At 46.1% G+C, this 18,504-nt stretch overlaps 1 protein-coding gene across 2 annotated transcripts in view; it reads left to right on the top strand.

The window, feature by feature from the left end:
* The first annotated feature begins 8,929 nt into the window (after positions 1-8,929).
* The window catches only part of LOC115654432 (hyaluronidase-4-like), a 31,499-nt gene continuing 21,924 nt past the window's right edge, over positions 8,930-18,504 (top strand). For both annotated transcript variants that reach the window (XM_030568688.1, XM_030568687.1), the window contains exon 1: positions 8,930-9,008. In XM_030568688.1, coding sequence (XP_030424548.1) covers positions 8,932-9,008 — 77 coding nt within the window. In that variant the 5' untranslated portion in view covers positions 8,930-8,931. The remainder of the gene's footprint in view (positions 9,009-18,504) is intronic.

The raw sequence follows: 18,504 nt of genomic DNA, 5'->3' as shown, positions 1-18,504 counted from the left end.
AAATGATCAATATCTTTCTGTGCAAGATCTTTTGATGGTCATATGTGGGACAATATATATTTTATGACTCTGTTGATAGGATCCAGCAAAGAGGACTTTTCCCCCACTCCAAAAAAAATTAAATTCTATTTGTCCATCTTAAAAGCTCCGGCTGAATTTTTTGCTGTACAACCTGATTATCCTTGTCCAAGACTGTTCATAACTTGCCCCAAAAATACTGCTGCCCACAGGACTTCTCATGCCAGAACAAGACTGTCCTCCTACAGAGACATTTCTGAAGCTGAAGATACTTGGATTTCTTTTGCATCTTCTCCAGCAGAATTAACACCACTACATCCTTTTTGTCCTCCAACAACCGCTGCTGCGCCAGGTGAAAGGTAATTCTCAGGATGCTACTCATGGACTGGAACTTGGAAAGCACAAAAATTATTTTCTTGCTCTTGTGGACTGAATCCCACAAGTTTTCCATCAAGGATCTTCCTGGAATCCAGTCTTTTTCTTCAAGACAAAATTTGAACAGAGCGAGGCCTCTCTCTTCCATTCTGACTTGGAGTTTGTTATAGACCCAGTCGGCTACAGCTTTCTGATCTTTGTTGAAAGCCATAAAGGCATCATATTCCACCTCTTCTGCACTACTTTTCTTCACTGAGCATGCCAGGAAATGTGCCAGCACAGATAGAAGGTGTGCCAGAGGTCCCAGCCAAAGAGGCATTCCATGGTAGGCACAGCCAAGAATGCCAAGGTGAAAAGCACAGAAAACCCAAACTGGCAGAGTGAGACAGAGTCTTCAGAGCAGAAAAACAGTTCATGGGTGAAGATGCTCTTGCCCTTTACCTCGCATGGAGAGCCAAAGGTGACTTCATTAGTCAGGCTGGGTATTGTGATGTTCATAATGATGATGAATTCAAATAGTAAATCGACATGCAGCACAGTGGGTTAAATCTGAGGTCCACTTCCATCAGGTTTGGGAGACACTCTAAACTGATTCTTATCAATATTTTGGAGCAAATTGTAGCTTAAGTCCAAATGAGTGAGCATGGCCACATTGCAAATACTTCTTTGACAGATACTGTCTATCTTGTTTTTGCTCAGAAACAGCTTTCTAAGCTTGGCCTTCCTGGGAATGCTGCGGCAGGACAAGAAGGGGAGATCATTCCCAGTCCAGCACCTCCAGGTTAGGCAGGAGCTGCAAGTTGGTCCAGTTGAAAAAAAAAAAAAGTGATGTGATTGCTCCTAACACACAAAGATCTTTACAGTCTTGGGCAGGTTTTCAAGAATCTGTGAAGGGAGGCCCGTCAAGTGATTACTGGAGATATCTAACTTGATTAAATTGGTCAGATTCTGGAAAAACCTAAGGTAGATGTCTTCATACCCTCACATCATCTCTTATTGGTTTCCATTGAACATCAGAGCCTTTAAAGGAGTGCTGCTGATAACCAAATTACGAATAGAATAAACAGAGCTATGAGCCAAACTAAGGTACCACAGAGATTTGAGGTGGGCTATGAAATTTGGGTTGTGACCAATACCCTGCATCAAGAAGTAGCAATCGTTGTAACGGAGATCGAAGGCCTCCAGGAGGGGGAGCTCAGTAAAGGCAGTTTCAAAAGTACAAACTGATTTTATTGTAGGAAAGATCCAGCATGAGGCAGTTGTTCAAGTGGGTGAACTGCAAGCCATTTATAGATTGACTTATGTTATTTTGTGATAGGTCAAGGCACTTAATGCAAATCAAGTTCTTAAACATCACTGCTTTCACAGCCACAAGATTGTTTCCTTCTAAATTGAGAATCTTGCTGTAAATTCTGGTAACTGGGTTTAAAATTTTCCAGACTGGTGGAGTTCATAGCAAACTTTGCATTTGTTCTGCCTCTTCAAAGTCACTTTCTGTGTCTATTGACACAAGCAATTGCCTGCTTAAGCCCAGGAGATGTGGTTCCCCAGATGTCCTGAACTCATTCCTATTGTTCGGTTCTGTGATACTATTCTTTGACAGATCAATGTAGTTTAATCTAGGGAAGTGGCTAAAAATTGACATCTCAATATGGCTGATAAAGTTCAAGCTGAGGTGTAACTTAGTGAAATTCTTTAGCCCCATTAAAGGTTGCATGTCCTCTTCAGTGAGCAATTGGAAGAAAAACCCATTGATCTCCAGTTCTTGCAATGACTCCAAGTATTGGAGGATTGGGTCAGGTTGAGTATTGTAAAGGTGTACTTCTTTCGGTAATTAAAAGATAACAAAAGCTTTTGGAGCCTGGTGAGCCATTTGAATGTGGTGCTGCTTGTGATGGTGTTATAGGGATAGTTATCAGTCAGGCTGAGCATCTTTAAGTTCCCCAAAGACTGAAATAACAAAGAATCTAGTTCATGCAAGGAATTGTCCAACAGCACCAACTCCTCCAGGGACCTCAGGGGAAGAAAGGAATCGGGTCTATTTGGAAGGAACCATTGCACTCTGTACACAGGTTCAGCACGTGGTCACATCTGCAGTTCCCCTTCACATCCAATGTCTGGAGATTGGCGAGGTTTCCAAAATCACCTTTTGAGATGTGAGTAAAGGACAGAAAGATTTTCCAGCCGGCTGGAAGGTTCTGTGGCATACAGGTCAGTTTGTTATAGTTGAGAGAGAGCAGGGTCAGGTTATCCCAGGTGGGACAGGACTCCTTCAGGAACAGCCACTGATGTGCTACAGGGATTTTTGTAGTAGCAGCTCATCCGTGCTGAGCATGCTCAGGCTGAGCAGATTAGTAACCTCCTTGGGTTCCAGCCTCAGAATACTGTGCGTAACAAGTTCAGATACTGCAGGGTTGGAGGTAGAAGTGGAATGCATTCTAAATTGTGTTCGGACAGATCCAGCTGTTTCAGACGCTGCAGTCCAATGAAGGCTCCCAGCTGGATGGTCATGCAACACAGGACAAGTGAGATGCTCTGCCCTGGGTGTAGACAGTCCACTCTCAGATTCAGTTTGACCAGGTTGGGAAGATGAGAGAAGGAATCATTATGCACATTTTTAATCTGGTTGTCCATTAGCAACAGGATAATGATGTTAGCCACACAAGAAGAGGCAAAGGATGGGACGCCCTCCTGTGCTTTCTGCAGTCTCTCTTATTTGGGCCTGTAGTGAAGGGACAACTCACTGCTGTGGTGCCTCCTGCTGGTTGTCTTGGGAATTAGCTCAACTCCAGCTCTGGAGCACCTCTGCTGGCCAATGTCTCGCCTGCCTCAGGCCCTGTGTCCCTCCCGGACCCCAGCGCCCTTTTACCTCAGGGTTCTGCCCCAGTAGTACCCCCACACTCTGGGTCTCCCCTCCCAGGGGAACCCCCAATCCTCTAAGCCCACCTTGCCTCAGGGACCACTGCCAGTCATCACCTAGCCCCATCACTAGGGTAGACTGCAGTCTGTAATGGCCACTCATCATTGGCAAGGGGGTCAGACCAGCTGCCTCTGCATAACCCTGGGCTGCACCTCTGTAGCCCCAGTACCCACATAGGCCTTTATCAAAGCCTCAGCCTGGGTAGTTGCCAGGTCCTCTTGCCCTTCCCCAGCACTGCTCTGCTCCAGGTACCCTATTCCCCAGCAGCTAGGTCCTTCCCTCTCCAGGGCTAGAGTGAGATTCCTCAGTGCCTGGCTCACAGCCCCTTTATAGGGACAGGTGTGGTCTGATGGGGCTGGCCACACCTGTGGTCAGCTACTTCCTCAGCTGCTCTCACTCCTTTAATCACAGCCACAGCCGTCTCCAGGGCTGTTTTTAACACCTGTTCTGCAGGAGTTGGACAGCCACCCTACTACAAGGCCATTGTAGCTGCAAGGCAAGAATTCTGAGAAGCCACATCTAGCAACGTTACAGGGTCACTGCTCCAGAATAAAAGTGTTCACACAGAGCTAAATCAGGAACAACTCCATGTGTAGAAAAGTCCTTAGATTTGTTAATGCAGAACTGTCCCTTATGGAAAGTTTACAGCTTCCTCTGCAGTGACTGGTACTGGTTACCCTCAGTATCCATGAGTGGAGGAGATGGAGGAATGATCAGATCGACAACAGTCCTATGTTCCTACGACCGAGAAAGAGGAATGTAGGCAATACCATTACTGTCCTGAAATGCAGAAAATCTATCCAGCAGACAGCCTTTCCTGCACTGGGTCCTCCAGAGAGCTCCTACATACAGGCAAGTGAGAGCAGGTACCAGCAGGCAGATGTTTCCCACACTGGGCTGCTGGCTCTCATCATTGGGGCTCTCTCTCATGAGACATGGCAAAAATAAAATCTACATCCATTCAAGAGGCTGCATGTCACCCCTCTTCAGTCCAAGTTAATCACAGCTTTATTTGACTTGGTTCATCACCGCTACCTATGCATGGATGTTGCACTTCTCCCCACACACCTCCTGCGCCGTTCAATGCAAATTTCTCCCTCCCCTCCCCCACAAACTACTGGTCACACTTCTCCTTCCACACTCTTTTTCTTGGTATGGTTTGTAATGCTTGGGAGGAGGGGCTTAACCCTTTGGTGAATGCTGGAAGGCACAGCAACAGTTTTCAAACGTGATTCATTTGACTGACACGCCACAAGAAAGTGCCTGGCTACATCAGGCCACACTGGAAGTCAGCAGTGGTACATTTCTGGCCACATAAGAGCTCCCTTTCCCTGTAAGATATTTCCTGCCTTGAGGATGGGTGCATTCCACTGAACAACATGGAGTTCCAGTACGAGGAGGGCCTCTGAATGGACAGGACTGCTCCTGGTCTATCATTCACACTTGAGATTAAATCCCAAAGACTGTAACCCTCTTTATTCCCAGACAAGGTGCAAGGAGAATGGTCATACACTCCTAAGCACACAGTTACAGTTTCAAAGCCTCCTCAAAGCTAACAAGTACCTTTATCCAATGCTCACATTCTCTCTTTCCAGGTGCATCATCCAGGGCCTTTCCCAGCCCTGCCTAGGTATGTCCAGACGTTCTTGTTTTCCAGATATGCCAACTATGTTCTACTACCCTGAAGGATCTCATTTTCCAGGTCTACCTAGCCTTTCTGGATGTAAGGGAAGAGCGTCTTTCTAGGCTGAACCTTATTCATCATGAGTGAGGTCAACCTGTTCTATTAATGCAAGGTCAGGAATAGGATGAACTATCTCGTTGTCAAACAGTGATGATGAGCCCATGTTAATAAATGAGCCCGCCAGGATGGAAATGCATGTCTGGGATGGTAAATGTTGTCCCACGGGCCTGTGATCTAGCCCAGCTGCAGCAGCCCCACCCTGCCTGGTCCCAAGAGGATGGAGGGGGTCCTGCAGTTATCTATCTCTGTTCCTTTTTTAGAACTCTGCTCTTCAGTAAATTCCGCCCTAAAAGGGCTGTTCTAAGCTGCTTGAAATTTTTGTAACAATTGCTCATCTGAATGTCACCCTGAGCTGAGCACATCAATGGATCCATCCAGGTTCTGTTCAGACAGGTGTGCTGCAATAAACAGTCGGTCCACAAGCAGCCTGCTAGGCACCACGACAGCACATGCAATCCCTCTCTTCCATGATGTGAAGAGACAGAAATAATTCTAAACACAATCTTTTTAAAATGTAACAGAACACGGCCAAAACCACGAATAGATCATTGTACTCTCTGCAGTGCTTGTGTCAGCAGGTGTCGCCATAGAACTGTTTTCCATGAAAACCTGTTGTTGTGTCCTGCTCGAGAATTTCAAAGCTCTCTACTGAGGTGTAGGGCTGCCAACATTGTATTTCAAAATCATTATTAAGAATAATAAGCAGCACTCACCTACATTAGCCAGAGATATTTCTTGCTGCTTTTTGAAGCCCTCAGCAACTCCCAATCTTGTTGTACAGAGATGAAAAAAAAAAATAAGAGATGTCCCTTGTAATAAGGGATGGTGGGCAACCCAACCAGTGTGATAAATCAGAGACCCAACAACCAGGCAGCTAAAGGCTGTGGCCATTTTACAGATGTGGAAATGGAGCCATGGAGAGATTAGAGATCAAATTTTCAAAAGCAGGTTCTAATTTTAGGTGCCTCAAGTGTTGGGTGCCCAATGCATAGGTACAGAAGTGGACAGAACGTTGAAAGCCTTGAGACATGTTAACATAGATAGCTGTATTTTATATAGTAAAATGTGAAAGTTCCTCTTTAAAGACTTGTGGACTCCTGACGGAAAAAAGTGGTAAGAAACAGAAACAATCCTGCTGACTCAGTCTCGTTTTTCTTCTCTTTTTAATTTTTGTTCAACCTTTGCATGAAAACAGGATCCTTTCTTTTGAGAGTTTCATATGCTGCAGCTGTTTATTCTCCCTATAATATCATGATCCTACACTTGTGACATCATAATCACCATAGCAATTAACTATAGTATTAACTGTAGTAAATAGATTGTGGTAACTTCAGCTGGGACATATGCATCTGAAGCAGGGAAACTTTTATTGATCCAAAGTGCTGGGCTCAATTCACCACTGCCTTGACCTTTGTGCAGCCACTGACACCAGAACAACCAATCAGAATGGTAACACTTTTACACCCACTTTGCACTAGTAGGAGTGTCTATGCAATAGGCAGAGCAATGTGGAATTACTGTCTCTTTTGCATGCAAATCTTAACAGATGGTAAGTGAGAAATAAATACAGAGAAATATAGTTGTCCCTAAAAGGGATGTGTATAAAGGGTGAGCTGCACTGAAGTCAATTGAAGGTATGCCCATTTACAACAGATGCAGATTTGGCTTAATGCTTGTTGAGAAGTTCCATAAAGTCCTATTGACTCTTTAAATCAGGGATGTTGTTCCCAAGCCACCTCTTTGGAGCATGGACTGGGACCATCTTTTTGTTCTGCTTTGGTACAATGCCTGGCACAATGGGGTCCTGGCCCATACCTGGGGTTCTCAGGTACTACGGTAACACAACAATAAGCAGTCTGGAGAAGGAGAGGCAGTAAGGATACTTTGAAGTGAGGGTGGTGAACAATGATATCATTAGGAAATCCCTAGAGACAGGAGTGGGAAGAACATTAGGTGAATGTTATATCCAAACCCCACCAAAATTAGATTCCACCTTTCAAATGATGTGTAGTTAGGGCAGTTCCCAACCTTAAAACTACAGCACTTTAGCTGTGAGTGCTCAAGTGATCAGTTGCTGATTAAAATCACAGTTCCTTTTCTGTGTTGCTTTGTTTTCTGGACCCAATGATGTGCCTTGAGAATGGCTAAAATGTCTTTTAATTTAATTCACTTGGCACCTTTTCTCCTTACTACTCTCAGCATTTTACAAATGTTAATTATTCCTCCCAACAGCCTTTTGAAGTATTACTCCCCATTCACAGATGGGGAAATCAAGGCAGGAGTTCAATGACTTGCTGAAGGTCAGAGAGTTAAGCCTGGCCTTCACCTACAAATTAGATCGATCTAGCTACATTGCTCAGGGCAGTGACAGATTCTGTGCATTGTGCAACATAGTTAGGTTGGCCTCACCCCCACTGTAGATGCAGCTCCATCAATGGAAGAATTATTCTGTTGACCTGCCTCTCAGAGAGGTGGATTAACCAGGTCCTGGTCTACACTACAGGGAATAAGAGTGGGGAAAACAGGACAGATCAGGAGCTAGGAGAAAGTGAAGTGACTCTGCTGGGTGACCCAAGAACCTACCCAGGACAATGATCAGAGGGGTAGCCGTGTTAGTCTGGATCTGTAAAAGCAGCAAAGAATCCCGTGGCATCTTATAGACTAACAGACGTTTTGGAGCATGAGCTTTCGTGGGTGAATACCCACTTCGTCAGATGCATGTCATGCATCTGATGAAGTGAGTATTCACCCAGGAAAGCTCATGCTCCAAAATGTCTGTTAGTCTATAAGATGCCACGGGATTCTTTGCTGCTTTTCCAGGACAATGAGTTTCTCCTCAGCCAGTTGGATACGTTCCACTCCCCTCCAACTGCCCACTTTGTTCTTGGAAGCAGGGAGATGACTCAGATAGGTAGAAAGCCTGTTCTGTGAAGTATTTATAGTCAGTGCCACTCAGCTGAAAGCGCACCACCCAACATCTGGCCAGGCCCTTTACTCACACAATCAAATTGTCCAAAAGAGGCTTCCAGCCCCACTGATGGAAGAGGATAGCTTTGTACAACCCAAGTGTCATTTCACAGACTTTACCTTAAGGAATTAGCGGGTGGCAACAGGCCATTATCTTTAAGAACCAGCTATTAAAGAGAGGCAACACACACTGAATGAGCAGGTGATACTCCAATCCAATTTAATTCCCAGAAGGATTCATACAAGCTCTTCTCAAAACTGTATCAATGTTGTTCAAGGTCATTCAAACAATGCTTTGCCAGTGAGGTGACCAATCACACAGCATGGACTAGAAAGTCCCAGAAGAACAGTCCTGGCTGGCAATCTGTGAGCAATCTACAAGCCACACCTTCCTTGAATTGTGAATCCCACTTGTTTGTAACATTGCATCCCTGCCTACAAAGTCAGCTGTTTCCACCAGATCACAAGCAGAGAAAGTTGACTGAATGGCTACAATTCCTTTGCTCTGCTCTGCACTGAAGTGGTTAGGCCAGCTTGTGTGTGGATGAGTGTGCAAAACACGCTCAGCCTTTTCTGCACCCACTTTGCTACCTTTTCATTCCCCCCCCCCCTCTGCCTAAGGAGAGCTACTTACCTCTCCCTCTAAACTCCCTGGTCACATGACCGTCCTCTCTGCAGCCCTCCCTGCCCCGGGGAGCCCCCCATACCCCTTCAGGAGCAGGCTCTCCCATTTGCCATGGGCTCTATTGCAGGTGGAGGCGCCGCAGAACACTCCCTCCACCCCCAGGAAAAGGAAGGCGAGGCACCAGTTCACAGGCAGGTGAGGGCTAGAAGTGGGCGTGTCTTGGGGCGCGTGGGCGTGGCCGGCAGGTGAGGGGCCAGCCGCAGGTAGCCGAGGCCGGCATGAATGGCAGCGAGAGGGGAGCGCGCCGTCCTGCTCCGCCGAGCCCCGGAGCCGGAGGAAGAGATGGGGCAGCGGCAGAGGTAACGTGTGCTTGCTCCGGCCCCGCTCCTGCCCCCGGGGGTGGGAGCGATGTCCGAGCCCTTCGCAGAGGCCGGCTGGGGGCGCGGATCCGTTTCTCTCCGAGCCTTGGCCCGGGTCCTTTGTTTGGGGGAGCAGCGACCCCCCGTTCCAAAGCCTTAAACCCCAGAAACTGCAACGGGGGACCCCCGCCAGAACAGACACAAAACCCAGCGAGCCTCAGCTTGGGAGTTTGTGTTAGTTTCTGTGGAAGGTGCAATAGCCAGACACTCAGCTGCCACTTCCGGGGGGGTCCTCCTTTATTCCCCATTGTCACCGCTCCCCGTCCCCTTCCCCAGCCTCTCCCGGAGCCCTTTGTTGGGTGGGGGGGATGCATCGATCCTCACTCGGGGAAGGGGGGTTTCTGTGTTCCAGGATGGAAGGGGGTAAGTCCATTGCAACTTGCTGTTGAGTTGGGGCTATATTGGAAACCCTTTAAGTGGCTTCCCCTCAATCCTGCCAGGAATGTCTCAGCTAAGGCCCCGATCCAGCATGTGGAGCCACTGACCTCCATGGGGTTTGGAGGTTGGTCCAAACATGGAGAATCCATAGGTGCTGGAGCTGGGGGTGCTACTGCACCCCCTGGCTTGAAGTGGTTTCCAGTAGATAGGGTTTTACAGTTTGGTTCAACGACTCTCAGCATCCCCACTGTACCAATAGTTCCAGTATCCCTGGCAGTCAGTGACACAGATCCTGATCCTAACATCTCACACCAAAGTCAACTTTGTGGCAGAAAATCCCTGAGCTGTCTCGCAGCCCCAGGCTAGCCCTGCCCCAGTGAAGAATTAGCGGTGGGGCATGTTAGCCTTTCTCAAACACCTTCAACAGAAATGGAATCTATTAAAGAACAGCTGGTTCTAGAGGAGAACCTGCTGGAGCTGTGAGAGTTCTCACTGGTACTCACTGTTGGAGGATCTATGGCTGGTCTGGATGGTTATATGAAGCCAAGATAGTCAGTGCTGGCCCATGCAGTTGTTGAGGCAGGCTGCATAGAGAAGCAGAAGGCATGTTTTGTCTGTAGGTACAGGACACAGGGGATGGGCAATAAGGCATCACAGGATCTGGTTAGCCACAGCTGGACAGGGCCAAATGGCAGAAGTCAGATCAGGCTCTGGAACGCCCCACAGGTCAGGCACTGCTTTCCAGCTCCCTGGTTTCAATTAAGCCCATTTTAAAGATAAGGGCCAGCTGCAAACTGTGTTCCCAGCCTCATCCCATACACTAGGGGGGCCTGGCCATCCCTGGTTGCCACAGGTGCTGAGGTCCTGAGTTGTGCTGCAGTTCCTGTGCCCAGTTCAAAACCGATCTGGGTCTCACCACCATGGTTTAGGGCAGATTTCATCCAGAAGTGAACAGCTACTGAGACAACTTCTGCCCTCATGGCTGCTTGGCGTTCAGCAGGGGTGGGACTGAGTGCAGTACTCAGCCCAGGAGTTCTCTGTAGTTAATGATGGTCCTGGTGCTGTTCTAACTCATGGCAGTAGCCAAGACGTCATTCTAAATCCATCCACTTCTTGGTCACTCTGCTCTGTTCCCTTTCCCCAGGTGCTTTTAAACCTGGCTCCAAAATCAGGCGCCATCAAAAGCAGAGGAGTTTCATCTGATCTTCCAGATGAGGCCCACCCCTAGTAACCTGGCTGGTAAATCACTGGAGTCTTGTACATGGGTGTACTGGTGATTCTGGAGAGCGATCACTGTGCTCGCAACAAAAGCAAGGGAAGTAATACAATGAAGTGTAAGGAAATGTTCCCCTGGAAAAGAACATTCTTCAGAGAAATAAGACGAGCAATAAATAACCAAACCCCAATGCGACAGCTACATTCCTTCAGGTTTCAGAGTGGTAGTCGTGTTAGTCTGTATCAGCAAAAGGAATGAGTAGTCCTTGTGGCACGTCAGAGACTAACAAATTTATCTGAGCACAAGCTTTTGTGGGCTAAAACCCACTTCATCGGATGCATGCAGTGGAGAATACAGTAGGACGATTATATATAGATATAGATATACACACACACACACACACACAGAACATGAAAAAATGGGTGTTGCCATACTAACTATAATGAGAGTGATCACTTAAGGTGGGCTATTATCAGCAGGAGGAAAAGAAAACTTTTGTAGTGATAATCAGGATACAAAAGTTTTTTTTCTCCTGCTAATAACAACCCACCTTAAGTGATCACTCTCATTATAGTTAGTATGGCAACACCCATTTTTTCATGTTCTCTGTGTAAATATATATATCTTCTTACTGTATTCTCCACTGCATGCATCCGATGAAGTGGATTTTAACCCATGAAAGCTTGTGCTCAAATAAATTTGTTAGTCTCTGAGGTGCCACAAGGACTCATTCTTTTTACATTCTTTCAGTCACTCAGACCCTAAACCTTTGGAAATGCTTGAGTGCTTTTAAGACCCTGCTGGAATTCTGCCAGAGGCCTGGCTCCCTACAGTTCAAGGGGCAACCAAGGTGCCTGCTATAAAAGTATCCTTGATTGTGTCCAGAGCCCTTCAGCTATTCAGGCCCAAACCTGCCTGTGATCAATTGTCAGAATCTTCCTCTGACAGCCGCCTGTATTCTCTAATCCTAGCCACCAAGTAGGAGTGAGGTGAGCAAGAGGGGATGAGAGAGAGAATGAAACTTTATGAGTGCATCTATTTTGTTTCCCTTGCCAGAGAGTGTTTGAGGAAGGCTACCTGCAGCCAAAATAGCTTGGGACAGATATTTTGCAAGAATGGTCCAGAATATTAAAAATACTAGGTGGAAAAAAACAAAATGCAGTAGGGAGTGGGGTTTTTTTCTGGTTAAGGTATTTTACAGTTTTGCATAGGTCCTCTGCACATGGGGTGAAATCCACTTCACCCACACTGAGCCTGAGTAATTGCTCTTGTTTTATAGTTGTTGAAGTGTAGGGAGCTGGGGAAGCAAAAGCCATCCCCTCTCTAACCCAGAGCCAAGTGCCGAGGTCCCATTCTGGAGTTCTATCCGCTGGCTCCTTAATAAGAGTCTTGCATTTTTCAGCAGCCATTCCATGCATGTTTAAAGGCCCATGAGTGGCAGAGTCAGGAATTGAAGCCAGATTTCCTGGCTTCTGATCCAGTCACAGAAGCAGCTACTCTAGCTCAGCACACACTAGATAAGAATTTTATCACAGATGTTTGAGAGATTCAGGCAAATATCATTACCAAAGAAGTCAGGGCTTGTGGCAAAGGGAAAAAAAACAAAACAAAACAAAAAAGCAGTAGTAATGAATTTTACATTACAGAGCTAGCATCTACTCCAAACATGAAAGTGATTCCTTGCTGAATTTCTGGATAATAAGCATCTGTTTAATTTTGAATTAAAAGGAATTAGGGTAAAGGATAGGGAAACTGAAAAGGGTACCAGAGTGTCTAAATAAGATTAAATCTATAAAAAGCAAGAATCAGTGTAGCATTGTACTAGAGAGAGAGAGAGAACAATGCTGCACTGATGGGTGTGTGTGTGTGTATATATATATATACACACACACCCCCATCAGTGCAGCATTGTTCTCTCTCTAGTACAATGCTACACTGATTCTTTCTTACACACACACACACACACACACACACACACACACACACACACACACACACACACACACACACACACACACACACACGTACGTGCTGTTAGGGCAGGTGCTACCAAATTTTAGAGTCAGTATTAGAAATGCCAGAAGGTGGAGGTAATAGTGGGCCTACATACGTCCAGTGAAGGACCGACTCCTATTCTCTGCACACATGATTCAATAGGAAAAGTTAAGTGGGGCCATAAGCCTGCATTTGGATCCACTGAAGCCAGCTGGGCTCTGCAGGGGCATAGGGGTCTGGCCACCTGGCCTCAAGGCGTAAAGAAAGAATCAATTCTTCTACACTATTTCAGCCTGGGCTGCGTTTTGGGTCAAAACACTGTGGAGCTTGGCAGATTCAGGATTAATCCAGGTGAAATGATGATTTGGGCTGAGTTTGGCATTGGCCTTTGGGGTTTGTTTAAAGCTGAAACTCAAAAGGGGCCATAGGACCTTGTTGGTAGCACCATGGTTAGAGATGTATGCCAGCAGCATCACACTGCTTAGTTAAGTTTAAGGTGGAAAATAAGAACCTAGCTGCAGGTTTTGTTACATAAATTACTATTTTGATTTATTAAACTGGGTTTGGCTTTTCTTTGGGTCTTTTGTGGAATTTGCTTTAATGTTTCTATATTACTGAGATTTGCATCTAAAGGCTGTGCATGCTGATAAGCATTTTTTAAAAGGCTAGTGTGCATGCTGGAGAGAGAGATATCTTTAAAGGGGCATTTCTGTAGTTTAGGTTTTGAGATCATCACCTAGGGAGGCAGAGGAAGCTGAATCTGGTTTGAATTAGATCCACAGGGCCAAATTTTGGTCCCTGGATAGATCCACATTAGAAACTTTTGCGCATATAATAATGTCGCCAGTGTCTTTTTGTATGACATCATGATGCTGGCAAAAGCCTCAGTGTATAGGCAGTGATAGCAGCTAGAGTGCTTTTGCTGGTATAGCTTATTTCATTCAGGGACTGGTATAAACTGCAGAGGCAAAAGCACTCCTTTCCAATATAAACTGTACCTACAGTGGGCAGGTTTGCCAGTATATTGCAAAACTGTACTTGCAATGCTTTTCTAGTGTAGACTAGACTCAGTTGAACAGGTGTAAATCCAGAATAACTCTGAAGTCAGTGGAACTATTCCTGGTTTAAGGCCCATTGCTTTAACGTCTCTTTTAAAATTGCTCAGCCAGCAGTGGCTTTTCCTCTGTGTCTTTTTTATGGTTGTTTACTTCCTTGTATGTCAAAAGGATCTTGTGAGGCAATCAGAGATGTCAAAACTGTTCTGGTAACAGGGTTCATTACCATGGCTGCCTTTGCAGCAGAGCACAAAGCTTGCTGTCATCTAGTATAAATACAACTTCTTATTTCTCAGTGAGACACCAGAAGATTAGAAGTTAGGTGATTGCATATGAAATTTTGAATTAGCTCAGATGCAAAACTTGTCAAGGTCTCCCAGCTGTTCCTCTCTGCACAGAACGCTTTGTTGTAGCCTATGCATGATGAGAAATAATTACTCATTCGATAGCTGGATGTATGTTTATATGCACCCCACTGACCAGATTCTAAATCAGTTCTTAACCAACAATTGTAAGTCAAAGGTAGTGCTTATATTTAAGTTGCTACTAAGCTTACCTGCAATGCTTTTCTAGCGTAGACTTGACTCAGGGTGACCAGATGTCCTGATTTTATAGGGACAGTCCCGATTTTGGGACTTTGGGATTTTTCTTATATAGGTTCCTATTACCCCCCACCCCCATCCCAATTTTTCACATTTGCTGTCTGGTCAGCCTAGACTCAGTTGAACAATTGTAAATCCAGAATAACTCTGACGTCAGTGGAGCTGGGAGGATGCTTTCAGTACAAACCTGTAACTTGGGGCAGGTTTGCCAAGGTCTCAGGACCTGTCGTGAATGCATGTGGCCTGAGTTGCAGGAGAAGCCTGGCCCATTTGTGGGTCAGCATGAATCTGGGTGGTTTCAGTCAAGTTTTGCTTTGTTTGAAAAAAACAAACCAATTTTTTCTGTGCCACTTCTTTGTGCTGGGCTCAGTTTCCAAGGGTTTGACTCACCCCTTGTTCTGCAAACACTGGCTTCTGAATTTATTTTAGGGGTGGGGACATAGCATTGTTGCTTAATGATATGTCATCATGAGATATTACTTTGGCACATAGTAAAGAAAAATAGGTGGGAACTGTCCTGTAAGTGCCTCTTTGATACTAAACACTTGGACATACAATAGCCAAAACCATTTAAGAAACATAATGCCCACCTAACTCAAGCCCGTTTCATATCTATTTCTATTGACTTCAGTCAGTGCTGGATCAGACCCTCATCTTGTACTATTATGACCACATTGTGGGGAGAGCCTCCCACTTCACAAGGTCCTAAAGCCTGGGCTCCTGCCGAGCCCAGATGTCTATACTGAAACGAAACAGCCCCGCAGCCCGAGTCAGCTGGCATAGGCCAGATGCAGATGACTAATTGCAACTATAAGATACCTTTAGCATCTATAGGATGGAGAACGTCAAGATGTGAATGAACTTGAAAATTTCTCCAGTTATAACTACCCCAAACCTCAAAGGTTACTGTAGCTGGAAAAGCTGGATTTAAATCCAGCTCAATAAACCAGAGCACAGTGCCATGCACAAAGATCCTTCCAGGAAAGGTTCTTCTAGGAATTGGCATTGACCTGTGATAAGTGCCCCTCTTTGCCACAGGGTTAGGTTCAAGAATCTCTCTCTATTGGCTGAGTGGCTATGGGGACTGTGCAGATTTGGCCTGGATCATTAGTCACCAAAAGTAGTTACTATGTGGCAACTGCTAAAAGACTTTTTGAACTCTTTTTTCCCCTGCCACTCCCCGCAAACACATATAATCTATCACTCTCCTAGCTATCAACTCTTAAAAAAAACCCAGTTGCATCTATTACCCTATGTCCACCCTCTGATAATTAAACCACCACCACGTCACTGACATATTTAATGGAGGAGTACTAAGGGCCACCCAGACTCTGGAAAAAATAAAAAACGAACAACAATAATGATAAGTAAATAAAAAGATTTTAGAGTCTGTTTAACAGCATCAAACAGTCCAGATTTGGCCCACAGACTATCGACTATCTCTGTCCATTCATGCACCTCACATTGAACATAGAAGTATGTTGGCAGCTAATAAGTAGCACAAAGTCCTGGGAGTTTATACTCATGCCAGTCTGCCCAGGTAAGAAGGGATGGCATTTGCCTAAGCTTCCAGGATCCAGCCAAATAAAGCTTACGACCAGAATCCACCCTGGCGGTGACAAAGGCTGAGACCTATATGGGAGAGGATAAAGGCAGGTAAATCTGTTGCTGAATTTAGCACAGCTCAGCTAGCTGGACCCAGTTCCCAGCTAACACCAGCTGATTTATGGCTTTACATCTCTACAATACATTGATTGTTTCCATAGGCAGGCCGCTGACATGAGATTGTGGATTCATTGGAAACCAAACTTCAAGGGACACCTAAGAGGGGAGGGGAGCGAATCCTTGAGGCCTGAAATCAAAGGCAACATTCAGACAGAAAAGCTGCATTTGTCACCGCACTTAGCCCCACAGTGCTGCTGGTGAAACTAAGGCACTGCAAGGGGAAGAGCAGCAAGACAATGGCAGAGCTGGGAAGACAACCCAGAGGTCCTGACTCTACTTGACATGCCTCTTCTTTGCTGGGTGCTTTCCTTGTTCTGCTGCAGCCTGATCACCTGGCAGATTTATGCCTCACTCCTGGCAGAGAGCACTTGGCTACAGTCTTGCTCTGCTATTATGTGAAACTAACTCCCTAGACAGCTGCATTTCCAGACATCTGTTAAGAGATCTCCATTACAAAGGGAATCGCTGGCACACAAAGGCAGCAGAATATTGTTGGCTGCAATTGACTGAGGAAATTACTCTCTCCCTCTAGAAATGTTTTGCATAACTGTGCTCTCCAAGATCTGATTTAATATCCGAAACCGGCCCATGGTTCAGAGTTCCTAGTAAGTCTCCATCCCTCCCCAGTCCTGGGGAGACAAGAGAACCACAACTGGACTGGAAGTTCTCCTTCCTGAAGACACATCTCCCACCCCCAGCCCTGCCGGTGGGAGAGTGGGGATCCACTCCCATGGAAATGCATTGCCATTCATGCACCTACATATTTATTATCTGACTCATCATTAGGGGCCCAAAAATTGCTTTCTAGTGAAGTACAAAGCAGTTACAGGAGGATTCAAAAGTTTGAGAAGCAGATCAGTCACCCCTCCCCCAAAATCATGAGTGACTTAAAAACCAGATTCCCCTCTTTTTATTTGTCTCCTGCTTTCTCATCCTACATCTATGGCACTGGAGCTGTGCTGCTTCCTACAGCAGCCACAGGGTTTTCCCATTCACTGTAGTTAACCCACCTCTCCAGGAGGTAGTCGCTAAATCAGTTTCAAAGTGATCAAAACGAACGTTCACTTCCCCAAGCCATGGTTTTATGCAGAGTTTTGGTGGACCAGCTGGGCCTTGTAGCAACTAGGCTAATGGGACCTGTGCCCTGGGGCCATGGCCAATTAGGGGGGGCCTGGAAAAATGGATGCACCCCAACCCACTCCACTTCACTCAGCACTCCTCCTAGGGAGCAGGGTTGGGGCACGGAGGCTTGCCTTGTTCTGCTCGCCCGGCATGCCTGCCAGCGAGCAGGGCAAGCCCCCAGACCCCAACCCCACCCCTGGGCAGGAGCAACAAGGGGGTGAAGAGGGGACTGCAGATGGAAGGGGTGAGGAGGGGGCTCCCACTTGCTCTGGCCCTGGGCCCCATAAACCCATAATCCATCTCATTGTCTTCCAGCACATCAAGTGCACCTAGACTCAAACCTCCAAAAGCCAAGAAATAGAGTTGTAGGAGGCTGGCCTGTACTGTAACTGGGGTCTAGAGCAATCTGTGGATAAAAATCAGCTGCTCACTGGGGAGCTGAATCTGAGGATACGCTTGCCCAAATGACTACAAGTTTGCCCCTGTTAGGGCACAGCAGTCTCCAAGGTGATCTTATGACAGATGTGAATTACAGAGCCGTTAGAAAATTAAAAGATGCTCAAATGTGGGGGACTGAGTAATGAGAACCCTTTGATTTAATGACCCCAAATTTTCACCCCAAACACTATCCCAGCCCCAGCTGTGGCATACCAGTTTTCAAGACAATCTTCCTCTGTATGTGGATTTTATAGTGCTATCTTTATTTAATTTAATGAGGGGAGGGCTTGCATCTTGGGAACCCTTTGACTAAAGGGCTTCAGCTTGCACCCCTAATCTTACCCCTTACCCCAGTGTGACACATCAATGTTATGTGGGGCAGTAGCATACCCCAGTTAAAATGGAAATTTGCGTGTAACCTTAACAGGGGTGAAAAATTCTCCAGCAATCCAGTCTTTTGGGTCAAAGTATATTTAAGGTTTAGTGCAGCTTGTGCACAGCTTGATTTTTCTGTGGCTGTTTGCGGGGGCTGGGCAGAGGGCTGTGTCTAATTATTTGCTGTTTGCTATGACTGCTTTAAAAAGGCCACACAACTAACAAAAAATACAGTACTTTGAAGAGTGAAATTGATAGTTGTGAACACTTACATCAAAGGGCATGCCTGCCCTGTAGCACCCCCTTCTGGCCAGTATGGTTCTGCCAAGGCTGGCCTCAGTTTCCCCTTCACTCAGGGACCCTTACAAAGGCCAAACAGTCCAGATATTCAGACTATTCCCCTGCTGGCATCCACTTGATTAAGTCCTGCACAGTCTTGCAAAATAAATCTCAAACTTACCAAGTCTTCATCCCAGTCTCAGCTGGTCCCAGCCCCTCCTCCCTGAGGGTCTGTCTTTCTCCCAACGCCA

This window comes from Gopherus evgoodei, chromosome 7 (genome assembly GCF_007399415.2).
Source record: "Gopherus evgoodei ecotype Sinaloan lineage chromosome 7, rGopEvg1_v1.p, whole genome shotgun sequence".
NCBI lineage: Eukaryota > Metazoa > Chordata > Testudines > Testudinidae > Gopherus > Gopherus evgoodei.
This window is presented reverse-complemented; position numbering and strand designations above follow the sequence as displayed.